Genomic DNA, 20,130 nt, shown 5'->3' with positions numbered 1-20,130 from the left:
AATATTTTGTGTTGGCCAAGGTAGACTCACAGCGTGTCTGAGGTGCATGCTAGAGCCCTAACACACCCGTCAGAGAAGAAAGGCTTTCTTCCCGTTTGTAATCCAGTAGCTCCACTTTAAGTGTGGGGGGCTGGTAGTAACTCCCCGATGGCTCTTCAGGCTTGTGAGGATCAGGCGACACTCCTGGCTGCTCCCCATGAGAATAGCCCGGTTTATAACCTTGGATCGGTCTGTGGCTCTCTCCTGACTTGGGCTCCAGTTTCTGCCACGGGCTTTGCTCCAGGCACTAATGAAACAAAAGGACTGGAAATAAAAGAGTGCTTTCTTGAGGAATGGATATCTCAGTGCTACTATTTAAAAAGCAAGTGGAATGTTTTTTTTAAAAGATAATCCTTTCTCAGAAATGATAGAATGTTGGACCTAGAAGATTCTGTGGCAGTTTGGGAAATGACAGTTGGTAGTTGTGAGGGTTATTTAATTGTTGTCGCCTGAGACTCATGAAACACGCTGCTGCACTAGTTCTTGATTATAAAATGCTAAGAAGGTTCTGATCCCAAGTTCTTGCAGCCAGCATCAGGTGAAACCCCCACCCCAAGCCCCCTTAATTTTTGTGTGTGTGTGTGTGTGTGTGTGCATGTGGCCTTTTTGTGTTTTCCTCTGAGAAAATCAAAGGCAGCCGAAAAAGTAAATACTTTCAAATGGCAAATCTCTTCTTTCCTCCCTCCCCTCTGAATCCAGCAATAATAATAAAAAAAAGGAACTAGTTGTTTTTAGGGATATTTTATGATTTGGGAACTCCCGTAAGTATAGCTACTCCAAGTGAGACACAGCTGTTTAATTTTCCAATGGCTAAGTCAAGAAATGCTGAACAGAATGATACTTGCAGAGAAGACAATTGTAGAAATGAGAACTGGGTCTTGTCAAAGCACATAAAATACGGCCATGGCCAAAACTCCCTTACTGAGGAATTGCTGGCTTTGATGAGATAGAAAAGCTACCATTACTAAATATTTACAGTTTTTCGGTCATTGAGCCTTACTACCCTCCACTATTCTTTTGCAAAATCGTCAAAGGTGTTTTTAGTTCTGCAATTGACTACAATTATTCAGGCCATTTGGATTCTGCTGAAGTTCATATTTAAAATAAATGAGATTCCTATGGAAACATTTGAGACTGAAACCTGCTTGTAGGCATTCGTGTGGTTTGGGGTTAGTTTAAGGCTAAACTTTGCACTCCGGAAAGAACATCAGGGCCAGTTTTGACCATATTACGGTTCACAATGAGGGGTAATCAAACGGTAATTATTTCTGTAGTCCTAGGTGTTTTAATTACAGTATTCTCTAACGTCCTTACTGGGAAATCAGCTTTCATTCGGCCTTGGGATGTCTCTGGATATTTCTAAACTTCTACAGCGCTTCCCCCAGGAGCTTTAAATTAAAGAGAACAGGCAAGTAGGTTTCGTCAGAACTATGTTAAATCGCCATTGAAATGATTCGTTACTTATAACTTGATATTATCTAATTATCATAACTATCGTCGGTTACTAAGTGTGGTGAAGTACACCCCCCTCCAGAAACGGATCTTTGCTTTTTCAAGAACCGGGGCAGAAGTCGCGGGAGCGCACGTGGAGGTGTGTCGGCTCCGGCACTACAACTCCCAGAAGGCACCGCGGCCAGGTACGCTTCCGGCCGCACGTCCTGGCCGCACGCTCCGTGCCGGGGGACGCGGGCGCCGCCGCCGCGTCGGGGCGTGGAGTGTGCGCGGCTGGCGCGCGGCTGCCGACCCCGCTCCCTGCTTGGACCCGCCGCCGTTCCGAGGCGCGCTCTCCGCTCCCGCTGCCTGTCGGGCTCACCATGAGGCGCCTGGGCTCGGTGCAGCGGAAAGTGCCGTGCGCGTTTGTGACAGAAGTGAAAGAGGAGCCCTCCGCCAAGAGAGAGCATCAGGTAGCCGGGGCGGCCGCGCGAGTCCTCCCCGCGCTGGCTGCCGCTCCACCCGCAGCGGGCGCCCGGGCGCCCTGGCGCCGCCCGCCGGCCGGGCTCTTTCTGCAGGTTTCGCAGGGGAGGCGTAGGGTAGGGGTCCCGCGACCTGAGAGCTCCGGGTCTTTGTACCTTCTCAGTTGCAAGGGAGGAAATCTGCAAGGGAATCTTTCTGGTCAGGCGATTCAGACTCGCCCTGGCGTGGAAATGGAAAACCCACATCTTTAAGTAATCACGCCTTTCTTCGCAGGTTACTCCTTTTTGGGGAAAACTCCTTAAGTATTTCCGTAATCGCCGCAGTCCAAGCCTTGCTTCCTCTCAGGAGCGTGGGGACAGAGTGGAGTTTTTGGAAGCCTTGTTTTACCTGTTGTAACGAGCCTAATTTAGGCACTAAAGAGCAGACCTCTTATACCAGTAATTATCTGCTTGCTTCTGATGGTGGTGGTCCCATCTCAGGGGTTTGCGTTCTTTTAGCACCGAGTGCTACACCCAGAGGGTCCTTGGTAAGTGCCGGTGCATGCGGTTGGTAACCTGTATCAAGACACGTCTGTCACAGAGCAAAGCCCGTGATCGCCGTGTCCCGTTATTAGTTGGGTGCTTCCAGCTCATCTTGGTGCAAAACCGGCCTGTGTATTTGACGGCGACCTCCCGCCCCCGACATTCACACTGGCCTCGTCTTCCAGAGTAAACGCCCTTAAGCAGAGACTGCCCAGTTATTTCTGCTTCCAGTTCTGGGACCTGACACGTGGTGGGCACTGGATTAATATTTGTTAAATTATAACAGCTCTTTGTATTCTTTTTACTGCCATCACTGTTGTTACAGTTCTTAGTATTTTACGCCCTGCTTATTGACTACCTAATCTTTCTTGCCAGCAGAACGATCATCGTCATGCTTTTTCCTAGTGAAAACCCCACAGTTATTACCAAATGTCTGTAGCAGTAGTTGTCAAGCTTTTATTTTTTAAATCCTAACAAACCTAATCCGTATGAAACATTGTCATCCTGACTAACGGCTCACTCCAGCTGCGATTCTCAACTTTGCCTGTTGGGTGGAGAGTGTAGTTTGTAAAAGTTCCTTCCACCAGGGAAAATAAGCCCCTTCTCTTGTCCCTCTGCAACTGAGAATAGCTTACAGTATTTCTTGCAGCATAGCGTACAAGTCCTTAACTATAATTCAAGGCTTCCTGTTCATCAGGCCCCGTCTACTCTCCAACCTCACTTAACGTGAAGTCTTTGTTCTAGCAAAGTCTGTTTTATCCTGCAAGCATTACCAGGCACAATCCTGTCTATATTTTTCCTATGTACCCTACCTAGGTCACCTCCAGAACTTTAAATTTCTTGAATCAGACCTTGTCTATGAAATCTTAGTTATCCCAGTGATTATCCCTACCCCAAAATTATAGAGGATCACTTTACTGCCTTATTAGTTTTTGTACGTACATGCCCTCATTTTGTAGTCATAGTTTACAGTCTTTAATGGCAGAACTAAATGGTAGTTTTTAATGGTAGCGAAGGAGAACTTTGTGTATGCTTTGTATCTTATGTTGTCCTTTGGAGATTTCCATAGTGGTAGATAATTTGTTACAGAAGGGAAGGGATATTTGTACTCAACAAGAGCTCCACCTGCAGAGCAATCTCCTCTCTGAGATCTTTGGTAAATTTAAACATACATACATACTATGGGGCCAGGCGTTGGTTCTCCTACTGCAGATTAAATTGATACCCTCTGATACTGATGTCATAAATTAGTAATGAATCCCCCATTTAGTTTTATCTTTTTTTGTTTGTTTTTAATCTTCACCTGAGGATATTTTTTTCCATTGCTCTTTAGAGAGAGTGGAAAGGAGAGAGAGGGGGAGAGAGAGAGAGAAACATCCATGTGAGAGTGGCACATCAATTGGTTGCCTCCCGCATGGGCCCGACCAGGGCCAGGGATCAAGCCTGCATCCCAGGTACATGTCCTTGGCAGGAATTGAACCTGGTACCCTTCAGTCTGAGGGCCGATGCTCTCTAACCACCGAGCCAAACCAGCTAGGGCGTTTTAGTTTTATCTTAAAAGTACTGAATCAGGCCCTGGCCAGGTAGTTCAGTTGGTTAGTGTCCCAATACACCAAGGATACTGGTTCGATCCCTAGTCAGGGCACATACAAAAATCAACCAATTAATGCATAAATAATGGAACAACAAATCAATGTTTCTCTCTCTCTCCAAAATCAATAAATAATAATAAAAAAATTTAAGTACTGAATAAGTACCAGAATGAGGCTAATTTCCTGTTTATTCGACTCTGAAACAGTATTTTCACTTACTAGTCCTAAGCCTATACACAGGAGTAATAATGTTTATATTGTGTGGTGTTTTTTCACATTATATAAGATGAATATTACATCAAATAATTTGGACTATGAGATAGTGGCATAAGCCTTTCTCAGAAATGAAAAGTTACACATGAAGAGTTGGTAGGAACCCTAGAAACAGTCTTTTCCTCCATTCTTGATGCTCTTTTAGCTTGTCTTCCAGACAGTAAAGTTATAAATATTCAATTTATTCCAAATACAGCAGAAAGGGCCCCTACTATTTTTTTCTCCTTAGCGCTTATCAGACCTAACATTGTATTATGCATTTTGTTACTGTTTTCTCCCTCATTAAAATGAAAGTTCCACCAAAGACAGGTACTTTTTTATTCACCTCTTTATTTCTCAGGGCCAAGAACAACGCTTAACCCTCAGGAGGCATTTAGCAAATAATTGTCAAGTAAGTGATGGAATGTACTGAACATCTATGCTAGGGATGGTTCCTGGTGTCAAGCTCATTCTGGTGTATAAAGACAGAACAGTTAATAACCTGTGTGGAAAAACGTATTGCTGTGATAGAATAGAAACGAGGTGATGATTCCTGAGAACGTCATGGACAAAATATTTTTAAATTGTTTTAAGGATAAACAGAAGCCTGCCCCTAGTGAAATTAAGAACATTCCAGGTGAGACTGTGTGCAAGGGTGTAGATGCTATGCTAAATCAGTTTTCTCTCTCTTTTTTAAGACATTTAAAGTTGTGGCAACTGAAACTATAAGTCACAAGGCATTAGATGCAGATATATATAGTGCAATTCCAACAGAAAAAGTGGATGGAACATGTTGTTATGTTACTACCTACAAAGGTAAAGTAAAACTTCTACAAATATTACTTACTACTTAATACCCATTAAGGGCCATGCAGTATGATAATTGCTTTATACGTGTTATCTCTAATTTGTACAATAAGCTCTCCATTTCACAGATACGGAAACTGAGGCTCGGAGAACTTAAATAATTTGTCCAAGACCATATAATTAATGAATGGCTGAACTGGTAATAAAACCTAGTTTTGTCTGACCCTAAAGGTGGTCCCAGTGCTGATTCATTGTTTTCATTATTATCGACAGTGTCTCTGATTTATTTTATTTTAATGTACTTGAAATAAGTAGAAAGTCACATAGAAATTGTCCCAGTATGGTAAGGAAAAAAATGCATTGAAAAGAGAAATAATATTTTTAATTTCTTTTGCATGGTGAAATTACCTCTCAATGCAAGCATGATAAAGAGAACAGTTAAATACAAATTGGACATATTTCTGGTATCAGGAAATCTCTTCTGAAATGCATTTTTTAAAATTTTTAATTGTGATAAAATACACATAACATAAAATTCACTACCTTAACCATTTTTAAGTGTGTAGTTCAGTGGTGTGTACAGTTCACCTTGTTGTGCTATTACTACCATCTGTCACCAGAACTCTTCACCTTCCAAACCTGGAACTCTGTACCCATTAAACATCTCACCATTTCCTCTTCCCTCTAGTCCTTGGCAACCGCCATTCTGCTTTGTATGATTTTCACTACTCTAGGTACCTCCAGTACCAATATTGGAACCATACAGTATTTGTCTTTTTGTGACTGGCTTATTTCACTTAGCATAATGTCCTCAAAGTTCATCTGTTTTACAGTATATGTCTGAATTTCCTTCTTTCTTAAGACTGAATGATATCCTGTTCTATGTATATGCCACATTTTGTTTATCCACTCATCCACAATGTACACTTGGGTGACTTCCACCCTTTGGCTTTTGTGAACAATGCTTCTATGAACGTGGTATAAATACTTCTTCCAGACGCTGCTTCCAGTTTCCAGTTCTTTTGGGTATATATCCAGAAGTGGAATTGTTGAATCATATGATAACTCTATTTTTAATTTTTTGAGGAACTTCCATATGGTTTTCCGTAGAAGTTGCACCAGTTACATTCCTACCAACAGTGCACAAGTTTCTAATTTCTCCACATCCTCACCAATATTTGTTATTTTCTCTTTTATTTAATAGTAACTATCTTAATGGATGTGAGTGAAATGAATTTTTGTGTTAACTAGTAAAAAGAACACAGTGTCCATTCAACCAGAAATGAAAATGTAATTTTAATCAGGATCTTCTGTATTTATATTAAGAAACTGCAATGTGCATCATTACGTGTGACTAGGTATAATGGTAGCATTTGAATAAGGCTGGATTGCCAAAGAAAACTTAGCAGTGACACTGCTTACAAATCCACAGTTTATTACAGATGAAGGATAATAATATAGCAAGGGTATTAAAAATAAGGATGCATGTCACAGCCTAAAACTGTCTCCCAGAGTCAGGAGAGGCCAGGTGAAAGCTCCAATAGTCCCCGCTCCCGTGACTCCAGGCTCTAGCAGGACACACTCTTTCACATCAGGAACCCCTGATGTATGCAGGGAACACCTTTGAAACAGGGAATCCAAAACAGAGTCTCAGCTGGGGATTTCTGTATTTTGCTGGTCACAAAGGTTTCTTCCTGCTAAGTAACCAGCCTCAACAGCAGAGGCCTCCAGGAGTCTCACTGAGACCAGGTGTAATTCAGTCTCACTGCCATTATATTTCCATTTAGTATAGAGGTAGCTTCAGTTTCTCAGAATGCTGGTTACAATAAAATACGGCTTTCTGAAAGGGTCACATGTTTCCCTTTTATCTCATCCCTATCATTCTTTAACCAAAACTTGTCTTCTTACAGTATCAGGTACCACTATGTAGGATGTGTCTTTTAGATTACTTATTTCACTTTGTCTTCTAGGGTTGCTTCTCTTGGAGAAGATGACCCTACTATTTTATTGAAAAATTTTATTCTGAAATGTCTTTTAAGGTAAGTTTTATTGTTTGCCTCCTAATATTTTCCTTTTATTATTTATTTAGGTCAGCCATATCTGTGGGCTCGACTAGATAGAAAACCTAACAAACTAGCTGAGAAAAGATTTAAAAATTTTCTACATTCAAAACAAAGCTCAAAAGGTTAGTCGGTCTTCTTTTCTTCAGCTTTAAGTGATTTAAATAGCTGAAATTTTGCACTGGCCAGTGTTGCTCAGTGGTTAGAGTGTCGGCCCATGAACCAAAGGGTTGCGGATTCAATTCCTGGTCAAGACCATGTACCTGGGTTGCAGGTGGTTCTGTTTGTTTGTTTGTTTTTGTTAATCCTGAGGATATTTTTCCATTGATCTTTAGAGAGAGTGGGCGGTGGGGGGAGAGAAACATCAATGTGAGAGACACATTGATTGGCTGCCTCCTTGCATGCACCCCAACAAGGCCAAGGAATGAACCTGCAACCCAGGTACATGCCCTTGACCAGAACTAAACTCAAGACCCTTCAGTGCCCAGGCTGACTCTCTAACCACTTAGCAATACGGCCAGGGCATGGGTTGCAGGTTTGATCCCAGGCCCCCGTCCATTGGGCAGATGTGGGAGGCAAACCAATTGATGTTTCTCTCTCACATCAGTGTTTCTCTCTCTCTCTCTTCCCCTCCCTCCTTGCCTTCCGCTCTCTAAAAAAAATAAAAATGGGAAAAAATCCTCAGGTGAGGATTAACAACAAAAAATAGCTGAAATTTGTGATTTATTTCTTTACATTATATTCTTTTGTATAATTTAAGCACTTTGGGAAAAGAAGAAAATTAGAATTGAGTATCTTCATATGTAAAAGAATTTTCTTCAAAAATATTCTAAAATGTTTTCCTAACATTTCTGTGATTCTTCATTATAGTAAGTCAATTTTATTAAAACATACAAATTACTACATATAATGAGTAACACATTTTGATTTTGTCTGCCTAAGAGAACCATGTAATTTTATAAATCAGGCACAACTCTGATTATTTTTAGTTATTAAATTAAAATGCTTCCAAATATTATATAAAAAGATGTACACTCATCATTGCATAGGTACTTTCATATAATATGTATATATTCGTATTTTTAGTGCATTAAAAATTCATCATAAATCTACACATACTGGAACATTGGCTACTTTAGACTGTTATCCTGTATTTGCAAATGGTGGTGTGTTCAAAGTTGAGAAGTTAAAGTGTTAGTACCCTAACCCTGAGAAGTATAGTCATATTGTGGTGATAACGAATGGAGAATAATTATATGATAACTGATTATGGGGTTTATTATCTAAAGTATTGCTACATACAAGATTATCTCTTTTAGAATTTTTTTGGAATGTTGAGGAGGACTTCAAACCTGTTCCAGAGAGCTGGATACCAGCAAAGGAAATTGAACAATTAAATGGAAATCTGATGCCTGATGAAAATGGACACATTCCCGGTATCATGAAATCTCTTCTAAAATGCAGCTTTATGTTTACTAGTATAAAAAAACAAAAGATCCATTTGATCAGAGATTACAGAATTTAATTTTAATCTGATTTTTCACTGTGTTTATATAGCACAAAATTTCTGATTTTAATTTATGTTAAGTAAGTTTATACCAAAGATGTTTCATATCAAGAATGTCCTCTTGGGTTTAGAATGATTTCTAAGATGGACAGTTTACTACCGATAGTCTGTGAAAATTAATAAAGTGTTGAGTGGAAATAGCCTTGAAGTTTTGTCAGGATAGATGATATAACTGATCTTTTCTGAAATGAAATATTAAAAAGCCTTTACTTTTTGGATTGGGGATAGCAGTATGTGTATGCTTTTTTGCAAAGTCCCTAGAAGAATATTTGAATTAAGGGAGGTGAAAATAAGTATCTCACAGGTAGTTTTACTGGAGAAGGGAAAATTTTTGCAAATTTGTGCCAAGTACAAAGATACCCCAGGTTAAGGTTCAGGTTAACAGGCATATCTTAAGTTACCTATATGTGCAAAGTACCCTTAGGTTCTAGTAATACAAAATGAAGATCAGAACCCTGATCCTCAAAAGATCTTGTAGACATGAGGGGAAATCCACCAATAATAGTATGATTTAAGAATGAAAAGGAAAAAGTACACAGGGTACAGTTAGGGAAAGTTCAACCTGTGGTGGTTAGAGGAGGCTTCTAAGGGGAGTGACAGCTGTACTGAAGCTTAAGAACCAGGAAATTAGCTGAAAGGACGAGGGACGGTCAGCTTAAAGGTCAGCTTTGGCAAACTCCCATGAAGAGATCATGGAGTCTTTGGGAAGTTTTACTTAACACCTTGTTCTGGCTGGAATGTGGAAAGGGCTCAGATCTTAAAAGATTTGTATTCCATCTAAAGGAATTTAAAGTTTATCCTGAAGTTTGTTAAGCAGGGATACAGCAGAACCAAGTTTACATTTTTTAATGGAACTATGATAAAAATGGGGGTGGGGGTTCACTGGGGACTAGTGTATCAACAGAGAGTTTATTAGAATAATCTGGGTAATGAAGGCCAAAGATATGATGGCCACAATTAGGAAGTCTGTTCTAGCAACTGAAATGAGGATGGGAATAATAGTAATATTCAGTAAATATGGGAATAGTACATAAATTGTGGAACAGTTACTGCATATATCTGTTGTCCCTGAAACTGGAGAGAAGGTAGAGAAAAAACATAATTTAAAAAAAAAAAAAAAAAAGATTCTAATTCCGTGTCTTAGAATGATGCTCAATTCTTATTGAAAAGGTAAATTTTCTAGTAAAAATGCTGGGTGCTCTGTAGTATAATCAGGTTAAATCTCAATAAAATCAAAAATGAAACTTTATAATTTAAAAAATGATTGTGATTTAAAAAGTCATAAAACTGTTATTTCTAGTGACTTTAAAAGTGATATGTGTGTGATAGAATATCCAGAAAGTTTACAACAAAAATAAAAATTACTTCGTTTCAATGCAGAGAAAAACAATGCCAAAAAACCCCACTTTTTTCTTTAAATGATAGGTTGGATACCAGTGGAGAAAAACAACAAACAGTATTGCTGGCATTCCTCTGTAGTTAATTATGAATTTGAAATCGCCCTGGTACTGAAGCATCATCCAGATGATCCCAGTCTTTTGGAAATTAGTGCAGTGCCACTATCAGACCTCTTAGAACAGACTCTGGAGCTTATAGGAACAAATATTAATGGAAACCCATATGGTGAGTAAAGCTGTTTTCTATTGTTATAGCAATTCATTTATAAAGAGAACTTCCGAGGTTCAGCTTCACACACATAGAAAAAAAACTAATAAATTTGAGTTAAGAAACCTAAGATTATGGCCCTGTTAATTTTATGTTCATGGAGAAACCTAATCATTTTATGAGTCCAAAATGTTGATTTTTAGCCTCTTGTTCTTACTTATACATTATAAAACTATGTATGAAAACTACTCAAGTGTAACTTTTCATTGCTTTTTAAAATTTAGGTGAACCGAGCTGAATGAAAGTCATGATGTGCTTCTCATGGCTAGGTAATTAGTGTAGCATTAATTAGTGTAGCTGAGTGTAAAGTGAATAAAGAATTGGCAGGGAATAGCATATCAAGCTATGATGAATTGAGTGCAAGTCCCAAGGGCACTATGGAGTACAGTGTTGACGGGGAAGGATGAAGACAGACCCAGGCACATTACAGCTTGAATGGCAAAATCCTGTATAAAGACCAGAAGCAGACTGATTGGCAGGTGGGAAGAAGCTAAGGTAGTAATTATCCAATTGTCAGAAATATAGCATGACTGTTTGGCAGACATTGTATAACAGTTGAATGTGGCTAATGGGCGTAGAGCAGGGGGTGGTAGACGTTTTTGTAAAAGGACAGATAGGAAACATTTAGGTTTTGTGGGCCATACCTCTGAAACAGGCCATAGAAAGTATTTAAATGAGTAGGTGTGGCTGTGTTCCATTGAAACTATTTATAAAAACAGGCATCTGGCTGGATTGTGCCCGTAGGTCATAGTTTGTGGACCCCTCGTATAGAGGACAGGACACAAAGGTAGAATTTAGATTTAACGGGTTATGGTGCCACTTTTGAGTGAAAGTACTTGTAGCATCTCTCTAAGTAAAGAAACTAGCTAAACATTTTGGAAAATCTATTCTTAAATATTTTAAAAGGCTTTTTTATTTGGAGAAGTAAATTTTCTCATTCTTGAAACCTTTGTATGGCTAATGCAAGATTTTATCATTTAGGGTTAGGAAGCAAGAAGCATCCATTACATCTTCTTATACCACATGGAGCATTTCAAATAAGAAATCTACCTACCTTGAAGCACAGTGATCTGTTGTCCTGGTTTGAAGGTTGCAGAGAGGGTAAAATTGAAGGAATAGTGTGGCATTGCACTGATGGCTGTTTAATCAAGGTAATGGCAGAAAACAGCTTGTGGGATTATGTCCTCTTACGTTCCTCGGAGTAGAAGTGGTACTAAAATGCTCTGTACAAACTGTAGTAATTCTGATGGTGCACTCAAGAAATTTAATTTGTTCATCTTACATGCCAACATTCTTTATATGATGAAGTAGTATTAACATTCCACTGTATTTATTCTGTGGGGCAATGGTTATTAAAGTGATGAAAATGTCTGGAAAACCCTGCATACTACATATTCCCATCTTGGAAGTTCATGTTGCCTATTAGTGCTCTCAGACATTCTGTAATTATAGCATTTAATCCTGTTTAATTTAGCATTTACATCGTGCTTAATTCGGCATTTCCCACACTTGGTTATAGAGTTTGTTAAGAGAGTGCCAAGGGTCAGTTAATATATATAGAATGAATTATCTTACACTTTGCACCCTTTCTGTCTGTCTCCTGGACTTATCTATTTGATTCGTCACAGGTTCTTAAAATTCATCATGTTCAAAACTGGACCTAGTTATATCAACCCCCTGACTCCAACAATTCACTGAAGCCAAAAACTTAGATACATTTTTAACTCTGTTCGCCCTTACTTCATACATCCAATGATCAGTTCTTCCAGATTCTGACCTACTGAATCTGTATATTTCTCCCCAGCCAATTAGTTGTTAATTTAAATTTAAGACAAGATTCACACTTGTTATATTATCCTCTTAAACGTTAACTTTCAGTGTTATCCCTGTCCTGTCCATTCTTTTAGTAAATGAATGAAAATGTTACTTCCTGCATAAAGCTGTTTAATGACACTAAGATTTTTCATCATCTGCCCCCTTATAACTTTCTGGAATTGCCTCCACCCCCATCTCCCAAACATATCCACATTGTGTATGTTCTAACCATACTTAAATAATTACAGAGAAGAAAAACACCATTCTGTCACACGGATTTCCCTTTGGTTAGAATGTCTCCCCACCCACAATTGATTAGCTTCTCAACAGACTCTTATGAATTTTTTGGTGCCCCTGATTATGTTCCTGGCATGTTTCCAGGTGCTAGAAATACAAAGTCCACTGAACAATGTCTCTGCCTTCATGAAGCTCACATTTTAATGGGGAAGACAGATAGTAAGTCTGTAATACGTCAGGGGGAGAAGCAGCTATGAAAAAATAAAGAGTAAGATGAAGTGAAGCCTTAAACAGCACCTGGAAGATGGTAGGCACTCAAAAATATTTTTAAGTGAAAGAAGGTAATACAGGTTAAAGCTAAAACCCTTTTTTTCTCTTTCCAGGTGCATCGCCATCATCTTGGTTTATGCTGGCCAATTCCAGATACTTACATGAATTCAAAACCAGTTATTATTAACATGAACCTGAACAAATATGACTATACTTTTGATACTAAGTGTTTATTTAATCATTTTTCAAAAATAGATCATCAGAAATTTAGTAGGCTCAAGGATATAAAACTTGATGTATAAACTGGAAATGTAATTAAAAACCAGTTTTATTATATTTGAATCTTGAATATTCTACCATGTTTAAAAGGTGAAAATATCTCAAGGTTCCTATTTATTGTTCACTGTCTAATGGAGCAATATGTCTTCTAGCATTTGAAGACATGAATTTCCCAGTTGGAAATACCTATTCAAAGTCTTATTTAGAATCAGCAAGTGAATTTTTCAACCTCTGGACTTAAAAATGTAAGTAATAGTAAGCTCCCCAGCTTGTACAAAGGTTTGGATTTTGTTAACTTTATGGAGTAATTTAAAGACAACAATGAAACCAACACTTTTGGATCATTTACTTTCAAAATTAAATAGTTTAAGCTGAATTTAACTTAATCTTGCTTGACATTTAACAAGACATATGTCTCAGCCTTATTATATATAGATACACATATAAATTTTATATACATAAAATTTAAGAACCATAATATGTATAAATAGGTAAGTATATATAAAACCCTAATTTTAAATGTTAAAATTTTGAATGTACAGAAGTCCACAATAGCTCACTGACTATCTGATAGTCATAACTTTAAAAATCTTCAAATATATACTTTTCTAATATGTTAAAAATTTCATACAATTTTATTTACTAAAAATTCAAATTTAAGTAAAGGTACAGGGTATTGGAAAGGATATCATGTAGGTCACAGACTTGCTTGTTTTCCAGATGGAATTTTAACTTATAAAATTAATATGTAGTTAAATAGAAGCTGCGTTATAGCTGGCCCTTAATAAATGGGGAAATTAACAGGACTTTCTTCTTCATCTTCAGACTGTTCAGAAGCAGCAGCAGGACTAGTTAACTCAACTCCAAGTTGTTCAGAAAGTGTTTTTAACTTCTCTTCTAAAAGAATATTTTTTTTCAATTCTTCTTTGTAATTATACTTCAGATCTTCAATTTCTTCAAAAAATGAAGGATCAAAATTTTCCAGTTCTTTCTTCAGCTTTATTATTTCCTCCTAATAGAAACAGACTGTCTTTAAAAGGCACCTATAGGTATATAATATGCTCTTTAGGTTTAAACTAAAGAAATTTAATTACAAACATGAGCACCAAAATAACCTGAAGAGATACTTTAATAAAGGCAGAAGTATTAAGATTTTGTTAAGGTTTCATTGTGCAGTATAAGTAACTAACTTGTTAATCAAATCAAATCAGATTATTTGTTCTGTAAGTTATGTCCTGGTCTTTGATGAAAATTCATTAGCTCTTAAATTAAGAGGGGGATTTAATCTTTCTCCAAAAGCATACTTTCAGATACTCAGGCAAGCAAAAAGATATGGCTATTCACAGCATTAAGGTAGTTTTGGTTAAGATTCTTTGGCTTAGGCTCCATTTATATTTTCTTTACAAATATATAATTTGTAATAAACAGTGGTCAGCCTCTTATAAATATATTTATGATCAGGGAAATTATAACGTTTCTGCCTGGCTAAGAGTTACACATCTGGTGAACTGTCTTAAGAGGCAATTTAAGCCAGTGATCACTAGGTAATTCTCATATCATGTTATTTTGTACTACTTCAAGACTCTTGCAAAGACATAAAGCATAGCAAATATTTTTTTAAGGCAAGGGAACTATTCCTGAAAAGATTTTCAAAAGGAAATAAATGACATTGTTCACAATGCGACCAAAAACTTAAGAAAATATTAAAATGAGCTTTATATTTGTGACAGTTAAAAATAAATTTAATCTTTAATCCTATGTTTTGCCTCAATTTTTTTGGTAGCTCTTGCATAATAAATATTTTTTAACACAGATGAATATAATAAACTTTGCAATATCAAGGTCAAATATAAATAAAATTTAATCCCAGGAATGTTTATGATACATACTTAAAGTTCAAACATGGTGATCATAAGAACAGTTTCAACAGCTGTTTTCACAAAACATTTATAATACTATAATTAGATATATTAAATATTTAATTACCTTCAAATGCTGCTTTTCTAGACCCGAGGTTTTAAGCTGTATCTCTAGATCTTTTACCTTTTCCTTTAGTTGATCAGGATCTGCCAAAAAATATAAAAATTAGACTCAGCTTTTTCCCACTCTGAGTTCAAGTTAAAGGATTTATTTTAGAGAATAAGGAGAAAACTTATGAGAGCCTGGAAAATACAGCATTTTATGGCTGAAACTCTAGGCAGTGAATACTGTCGGCTACCTCCATCAGGTACTATAATTCCATAGCAGACAGAGAAAAGGTATCTGCCAGATATTAGAAGTGTAAAGTGAGGTTAATTTTTCACAGGAAAGAAACTTTCCAGAGAAAAATTCTAAATCAGGAAAATTGTTAAGTACTAAAAGGACAAGAGGAGAATAGGCAGGCTGTTACATAAGGGGCCAAATGCCCCTTACCCAGCAGCATTGGCTATTCCACGCAGGTCACTGCGCACTGATTTTGTAATTGCCACGTGAAAAACGTGCTAGGCAGGATGGACAACACAAGCAGGAATAAGTCCTGATACTCAGGTGGAAAAGGTAAGGACACAAACAGCACCAGGGCTTTGAATTTATGGGTTTCTCCCCAGAGATAACATACCTAATTTTATAATGAGAATGGGCAAGTGGTATTTTTGCTTAATTGTTGTCTGCTAGAAACGTTATTTTCTTTAAACACCTATCATGTGTCATGGTCATCTTGCAGCCACTGAAGGGTAAAACTATGAAAGTAATGCTAAAGTTTAGGAAAATAATGGGCAGCAAACATGTCCATGAATGAGTAAGAAGTATATTCTATGAAGGTCCCCTGAAATGGTCCTCTGAGTATAAGGTGGAGACAGGAAACACTTTCTCCCCACCCTTTTCATGGGAATAGTCAGCAGAACCCATCTTTCCTTTGGAAGGCAGAGCAAAATCATACTTTTCAAAGCTTCCCTCACCTTTGCAGAAAGTGCTAATGATTTACAGAAGTGATTCTTAATCACTTGGGATGCTATGTTGAGTTGATTGTTTTAGTCAGTGGGCTGCTATATATTATACAGGTTGGTAATATGTAGCATTTCACAAAAGTTAGTTTACCACATATTAAACTAGTGCTTTAGAATTTCCAGAACAGTTATAGTTTGATTTTGAGCCTTAATGTTTGAAATATGGAGGTTCAGAAATTCCCTCTGAGTAAAGAGGTTTAGAGAGAACTTGCCTAATGTCAGCAGCATTAACAGGTCTTTGGTCTACTGTGACTAGTCCAGGACACCAAGCTAGCTGCTGTGAGAGACACTGTTGGGGGAGATTATATGTACTTTTGGTCACCCAGGTGCAAAGCGGCATAGTGGTCAACAGCAGGGAATGCAGAGAAGCTTTGGAGTTTCCTAGATTTAGGTTACATCCTGCCCCTGCCCCTGCCTCTGCCTCTTCCCATTGTGATCTTGGGGACAGGTAACTTAACCTCTTCAAATCTGTTTATCATAGGCCAAAGGGAAACAACAGTACCCACCATACAGGGTTATGAGAAATTATAAAATGGTCATAAAGCACTTAGCATAGTGTCTGGTACAACTCATACATGATAGATTTATCATTCTCTGGCACAGAATTTAGCATTTCCATCAAGCTATCAGTACAAACACTCGATTCTCATTTATGGTAGTTATGGTCTATAAAGTCAACACAATGTATTAGTGAATACTGAACCATTGCTCTTAGGGGAAAATATATACAGATATATAATCTATACCTATAGCTAAACAGACACAAACACATACAGCTCAGATAATCTTAAGTCCTGGAAACAACCCATTCTGGTAGATTCTATTTTCTGTTTTACAAAAGAGAAAACAAGGTTCATAAGTGTCAAGTGACATTCCTGAGGCTGCCCCCCTACCAAGTGTCAGAGTTGGGATTTAAACCTAGTCTAACTGGCCCCAGAGCCATCGCTTCTTGCCCTAAGCTGCACTGCTCCCTCCTGTCTCTATCCTCTGGTCATCTCTGTATGAGAGCCGAAACAAGAATGCAGAGTGTCACCTCACTGGATCTCATCTGAGAAAATGTTCTGACAAATTTTTCACTGCTCTGTATTTTTGCAACAGCACCGCAAGTACTGATTATGGGGTTACAAATAAATTTTAGTAGGTGAGTTTACAAATCCAGAATCTGCAAATAATGAGGATCAGCTAACTGTGTGTGTGTGTGTGCGTGCATGTGCACATACTTTGTGGATATATGTACATATGCATACATAAGCACACAGGAATAGAGGAGTGACCAGTAATCACTTCTGACTGCAAACAGAAGAGGGTAAAGGGATAGAAATTCCTTTACTTTGTAAAAGAAAAAGTATATTTTTACTTATGTATGTAGTTTACATATATGTGGTTTTTAAATTGACAAGGTTACAATAACAGAAGAAAATGTTCAAAGGATTTAAATGGGCATATACTTAAAAACTGGAAGCAGCAATCATTGCTCAGCACTGTATCCTGATTAAATCTAAAACCTACCTGGAACACAAGAAGAAAACACTGAGTACTTGCAAAGGGCTCGATGGGAACAATACTACATGGAGGAAGAAGCAGCTCTAAAAACTTACCAGAAATCTGTGAACAAGCAAACAGTGCAAACCCTAATTCAAAACCTTGGGATACCTAACATGCTGTAAATATGTTATAAAACACATTACCATGTACAGTGCTCTTGGCTCCTTTTTGGTCTTTGTGTACTTCTATCTGATGGATTAATTCCACTTTTTCTTTTTCCAGCTGACTATTAGCTAATCTAGAGCACAAAGATAATGTTATTAAAAAATAACACAAGCCAAAAACATTGTTCCACAAAATATACAGGCATTTCGTATGAACTGTGTAATGTACAGTGCCTAGAACTAGCTGATATTCATAAAGATGTTCATTTACTTTCACTGCTGCAATACTACATTCTCAAGAGAGCATCAAAATTCTTCACGTTTTTCTGAAAATCTGACTGATGTCATTTTCAAGAGTAGTTTTCCTACTGGAAGAGCCTCATGAGAGGACGCTACACAGAACCCTGGTAGTAAAGGCTTTTTTCTTCCATTAATATTTGCCTCTGGAAAGTTAAAGTTTAATACATTCTATGCTACTAGGAAAGTTTAAACTACATTACAAATTAGGATCTGGCTTACTGTTTTTTTCAGCATCTGTCATGTAAAAGAATGATTAGAATTAGAAGAATAAAAAGGCTGATAAGCCTTTTAGGTAGCAAGGCTGAAAAATCTTCCTCTAGATACAGTAAACCTGGCTACATAAAGATAAAAAAAAGGCTGTCATGTGCAGAGATAATGTACCTAAGAACTTGAAGCTCCCTCCGAAGGCCTTGCTCTGTCTCAGCATCTTCAGGAATATGCTTGAGAATTTCAATCTTTGGACACAATGAAAAATTTGAAGACAGTTTGACATGAAAATAATGAGAATTTATAAAGATGCACATTTTTAATAAAGCATATTATTAAAAGTTGGGTTTTCAAAAGCACACATGAGCACACATCCATCATGTTCTATTCAGTTGTCATTCAATGACCATTAAGTGCTATAGGCCAAGCATTGTCCTAGGCACAGAGGACACAGGAGTGAAGAAAGCAGGCAAAATCCCTTCCTGCATGTGCCTGTGGTCCTTACAGTCTCAGTGAGGAAAGACAATGAGTGTGTGATGTGATGTGAAAACAGTCCAGGTGGAAGGGTGGGCTATCTAAAAAAATAACCCAGGGTAAGAGGATAGAGAGATGGAAGGTATAGGGTAGGGAAGGTCTAAGGCACCTCCATTTGAACAGGCTTGAAGTGAGGGAGTGAGCTACGGGGATGTTTGGGCAAATGCTGTTCCAAACAAGGAAAACGAGTGCAAGGCCCTGAAGCTTGAAAGAATTTTTGATCAAAGGACTGAAAGGTCAATGTGGCTAGATCACCGTGGGTGAGGGGAAAGTAAAAATGAGGCTAGAGAGGAACCAGATACCAGAGCACGTAGGTCCTTACAGGCTATGAAAAGAACGTTACAGTTTTATTCTGGGTAATGGGGAACCATTGGAAAGCTCTAAGGACGGGACTGCTATGATTTGCTTTAGCTTTAAAAGGATCGCTTGGAAACTGGAGAATAGATGAGGGAAGGGAGAAGGTGAAGGGAGGCAAGAGTGGAAGCAGGGAGAGCAGTTAGGAGACTACTGCAATAGTCCAGGAGTGACAGAACAGCTTGGACTAGACTGGGAGGTGTTGAGAAATCAGATTTGGGACAAATTTTGAAAACTGAGCTGACATGATTGAATGAAAAACGGGATGTGAGAGAAAAAAAGGAGTTGATGATCCAAGTATTTTGGCTTAAACAAATGGGTGATTGGTGGTGTCATCACTCAGATGGGCGTTCCAGGGCAGGAATTAGTCGAGTTCATTTTTATCTACATAAGACAGCTTCAAGGAGTGGCTTGAGTTATAATACATTACTTTATCATGTAAATAAAAATTACATTACTTGCCTGTTGCTCAAGGTCTTCGGTGTATTTCTTAACTTTTTGTTCCCTCTCTGTCGCTTGCTTTACAAGTTGTTTAAGATCGATAAGACTTTGAGTTTTTTTGGCAATATCAGTTTCCAACTCTTTCAATTTGGTTTCATACATTCTAAAAGTAAAAGAAAAATAATTGGTATAGGCATGGAAAATAATTTCATTGATTTAAGTCAGTTCAAATTATAGCACTAAAAATAATGAAGAATATCTTATTACACTGTTGTAGTCAAATATTTTGCTACATATTTAGTTAGCATTAGGGGACAGTAAAGACTAAGTATCCCCAACTAACAAGCCAATTAAAAAAGAGGTGCTTCCCAAGGTTATAAACAAGGGTGGAGCCTGAATTTGATCACTGTAAAATATTAAAATTAATACCTTTTCTGTCGCAGAACAAAAAATTGGAAGTAAAATTCATCAGAATATCAAATTCTGTATTGGATATTCTTAGGGATATAGTTAAAGATCACAAAGCATTTCATAGACGTGCACACACACACACACACACACACACACACACACAAATAAAAAAGGAGATATCCAGGTAGAACAAAACCAAAAGGACACAGCTGGAAGAAGAAAGAATGTGCAA

General features: G+C 37.8%; 2 protein-coding genes across 3 annotated transcripts in view; one reads left to right on the top strand and one right to left on the bottom strand.

Moving 5' to 3' along the window:
* Positions 1–1,710: 1,710 nt before the first annotated feature.
* On the top strand, positions 1,711–14,776 carry RLIG1 (RNA 5'-phosphate and 3'-OH ligase 1). Its single transcript, XM_081127580.1, has 7 exons — positions 1,711–1,943; positions 5,017–5,134; positions 7,215–7,310; positions 8,505–8,621; positions 10,178–10,375; positions 11,399–11,568; positions 12,853–14,776. The coding sequence occupies exons 1-7, from the start codon at positions 1,854–1,856 to the stop codon at positions 13,039–13,041; spliced, it is 978 nt and encodes a 325-aa protein (XP_080983706.1). The 5' UTR covers positions 1,711–1,853; the 3' UTR covers positions 13,042–14,776.
* Positions 13,346–20,130, bottom strand: part of CEP290 (centrosomal protein 290) — an 85,221-nt gene continuing 78,436 nt past the window's right edge. For both annotated transcript variants that reach the window (XM_081127579.1, XM_081127578.1), the window contains 5 exons: positions 19,509–19,650; positions 18,333–18,406; positions 17,691–17,785; positions 15,005–15,084; positions 13,346–14,030 (listed from right to left, as the gene is read on the bottom strand). In XM_081127579.1, the coding sequence (XP_080983705.1) occupies positions 13,800–14,030; positions 15,005–15,084; positions 17,691–17,785; positions 18,333–18,406; positions 19,509–19,650 (622 nt within the window). In that variant the 3' untranslated portion in view covers positions 13,346–13,799. The remainder of the gene's footprint in view (positions 14,031–15,004; positions 15,085–17,690; positions 17,786–18,332; positions 18,407–19,508; positions 19,651–20,130) is intronic.

This window comes from Miniopterus schreibersii (genome assembly GCF_964146895.1).
Source record: "Miniopterus schreibersii genome assembly, chromosome: 2".
NCBI lineage: Eukaryota > Metazoa > Chordata > Mammalia > Chiroptera > Miniopteridae > Miniopterus > Miniopterus schreibersii.
This window is presented reverse-complemented; position numbering and strand designations above follow the sequence as displayed.

Bases quoted from the DNA above. Each gene is read 5' to 3' on its own strand.
- RLIG1 (XM_081127580.1), top strand. From the start codon at position 1,854: ATGAGGCGCCTGGGCTCGGTGCAGCGGAAAGTGCCGTGCGCGTTTGTG. The intron at 8,622-10,177 runs GTATCATGAAAT...TTTAAATGATAG, and splicing joins TGAAAATGGACACATTCCCG to GTTGGATACCAGTGGAGAAA. The intron at 11,569-12,852 runs GTAATGGCAGAA...TTCTCTTTCCAG, and splicing joins CTGATGGCTGTTTAATCAAG to GTGCATCGCCATCATCTTGG.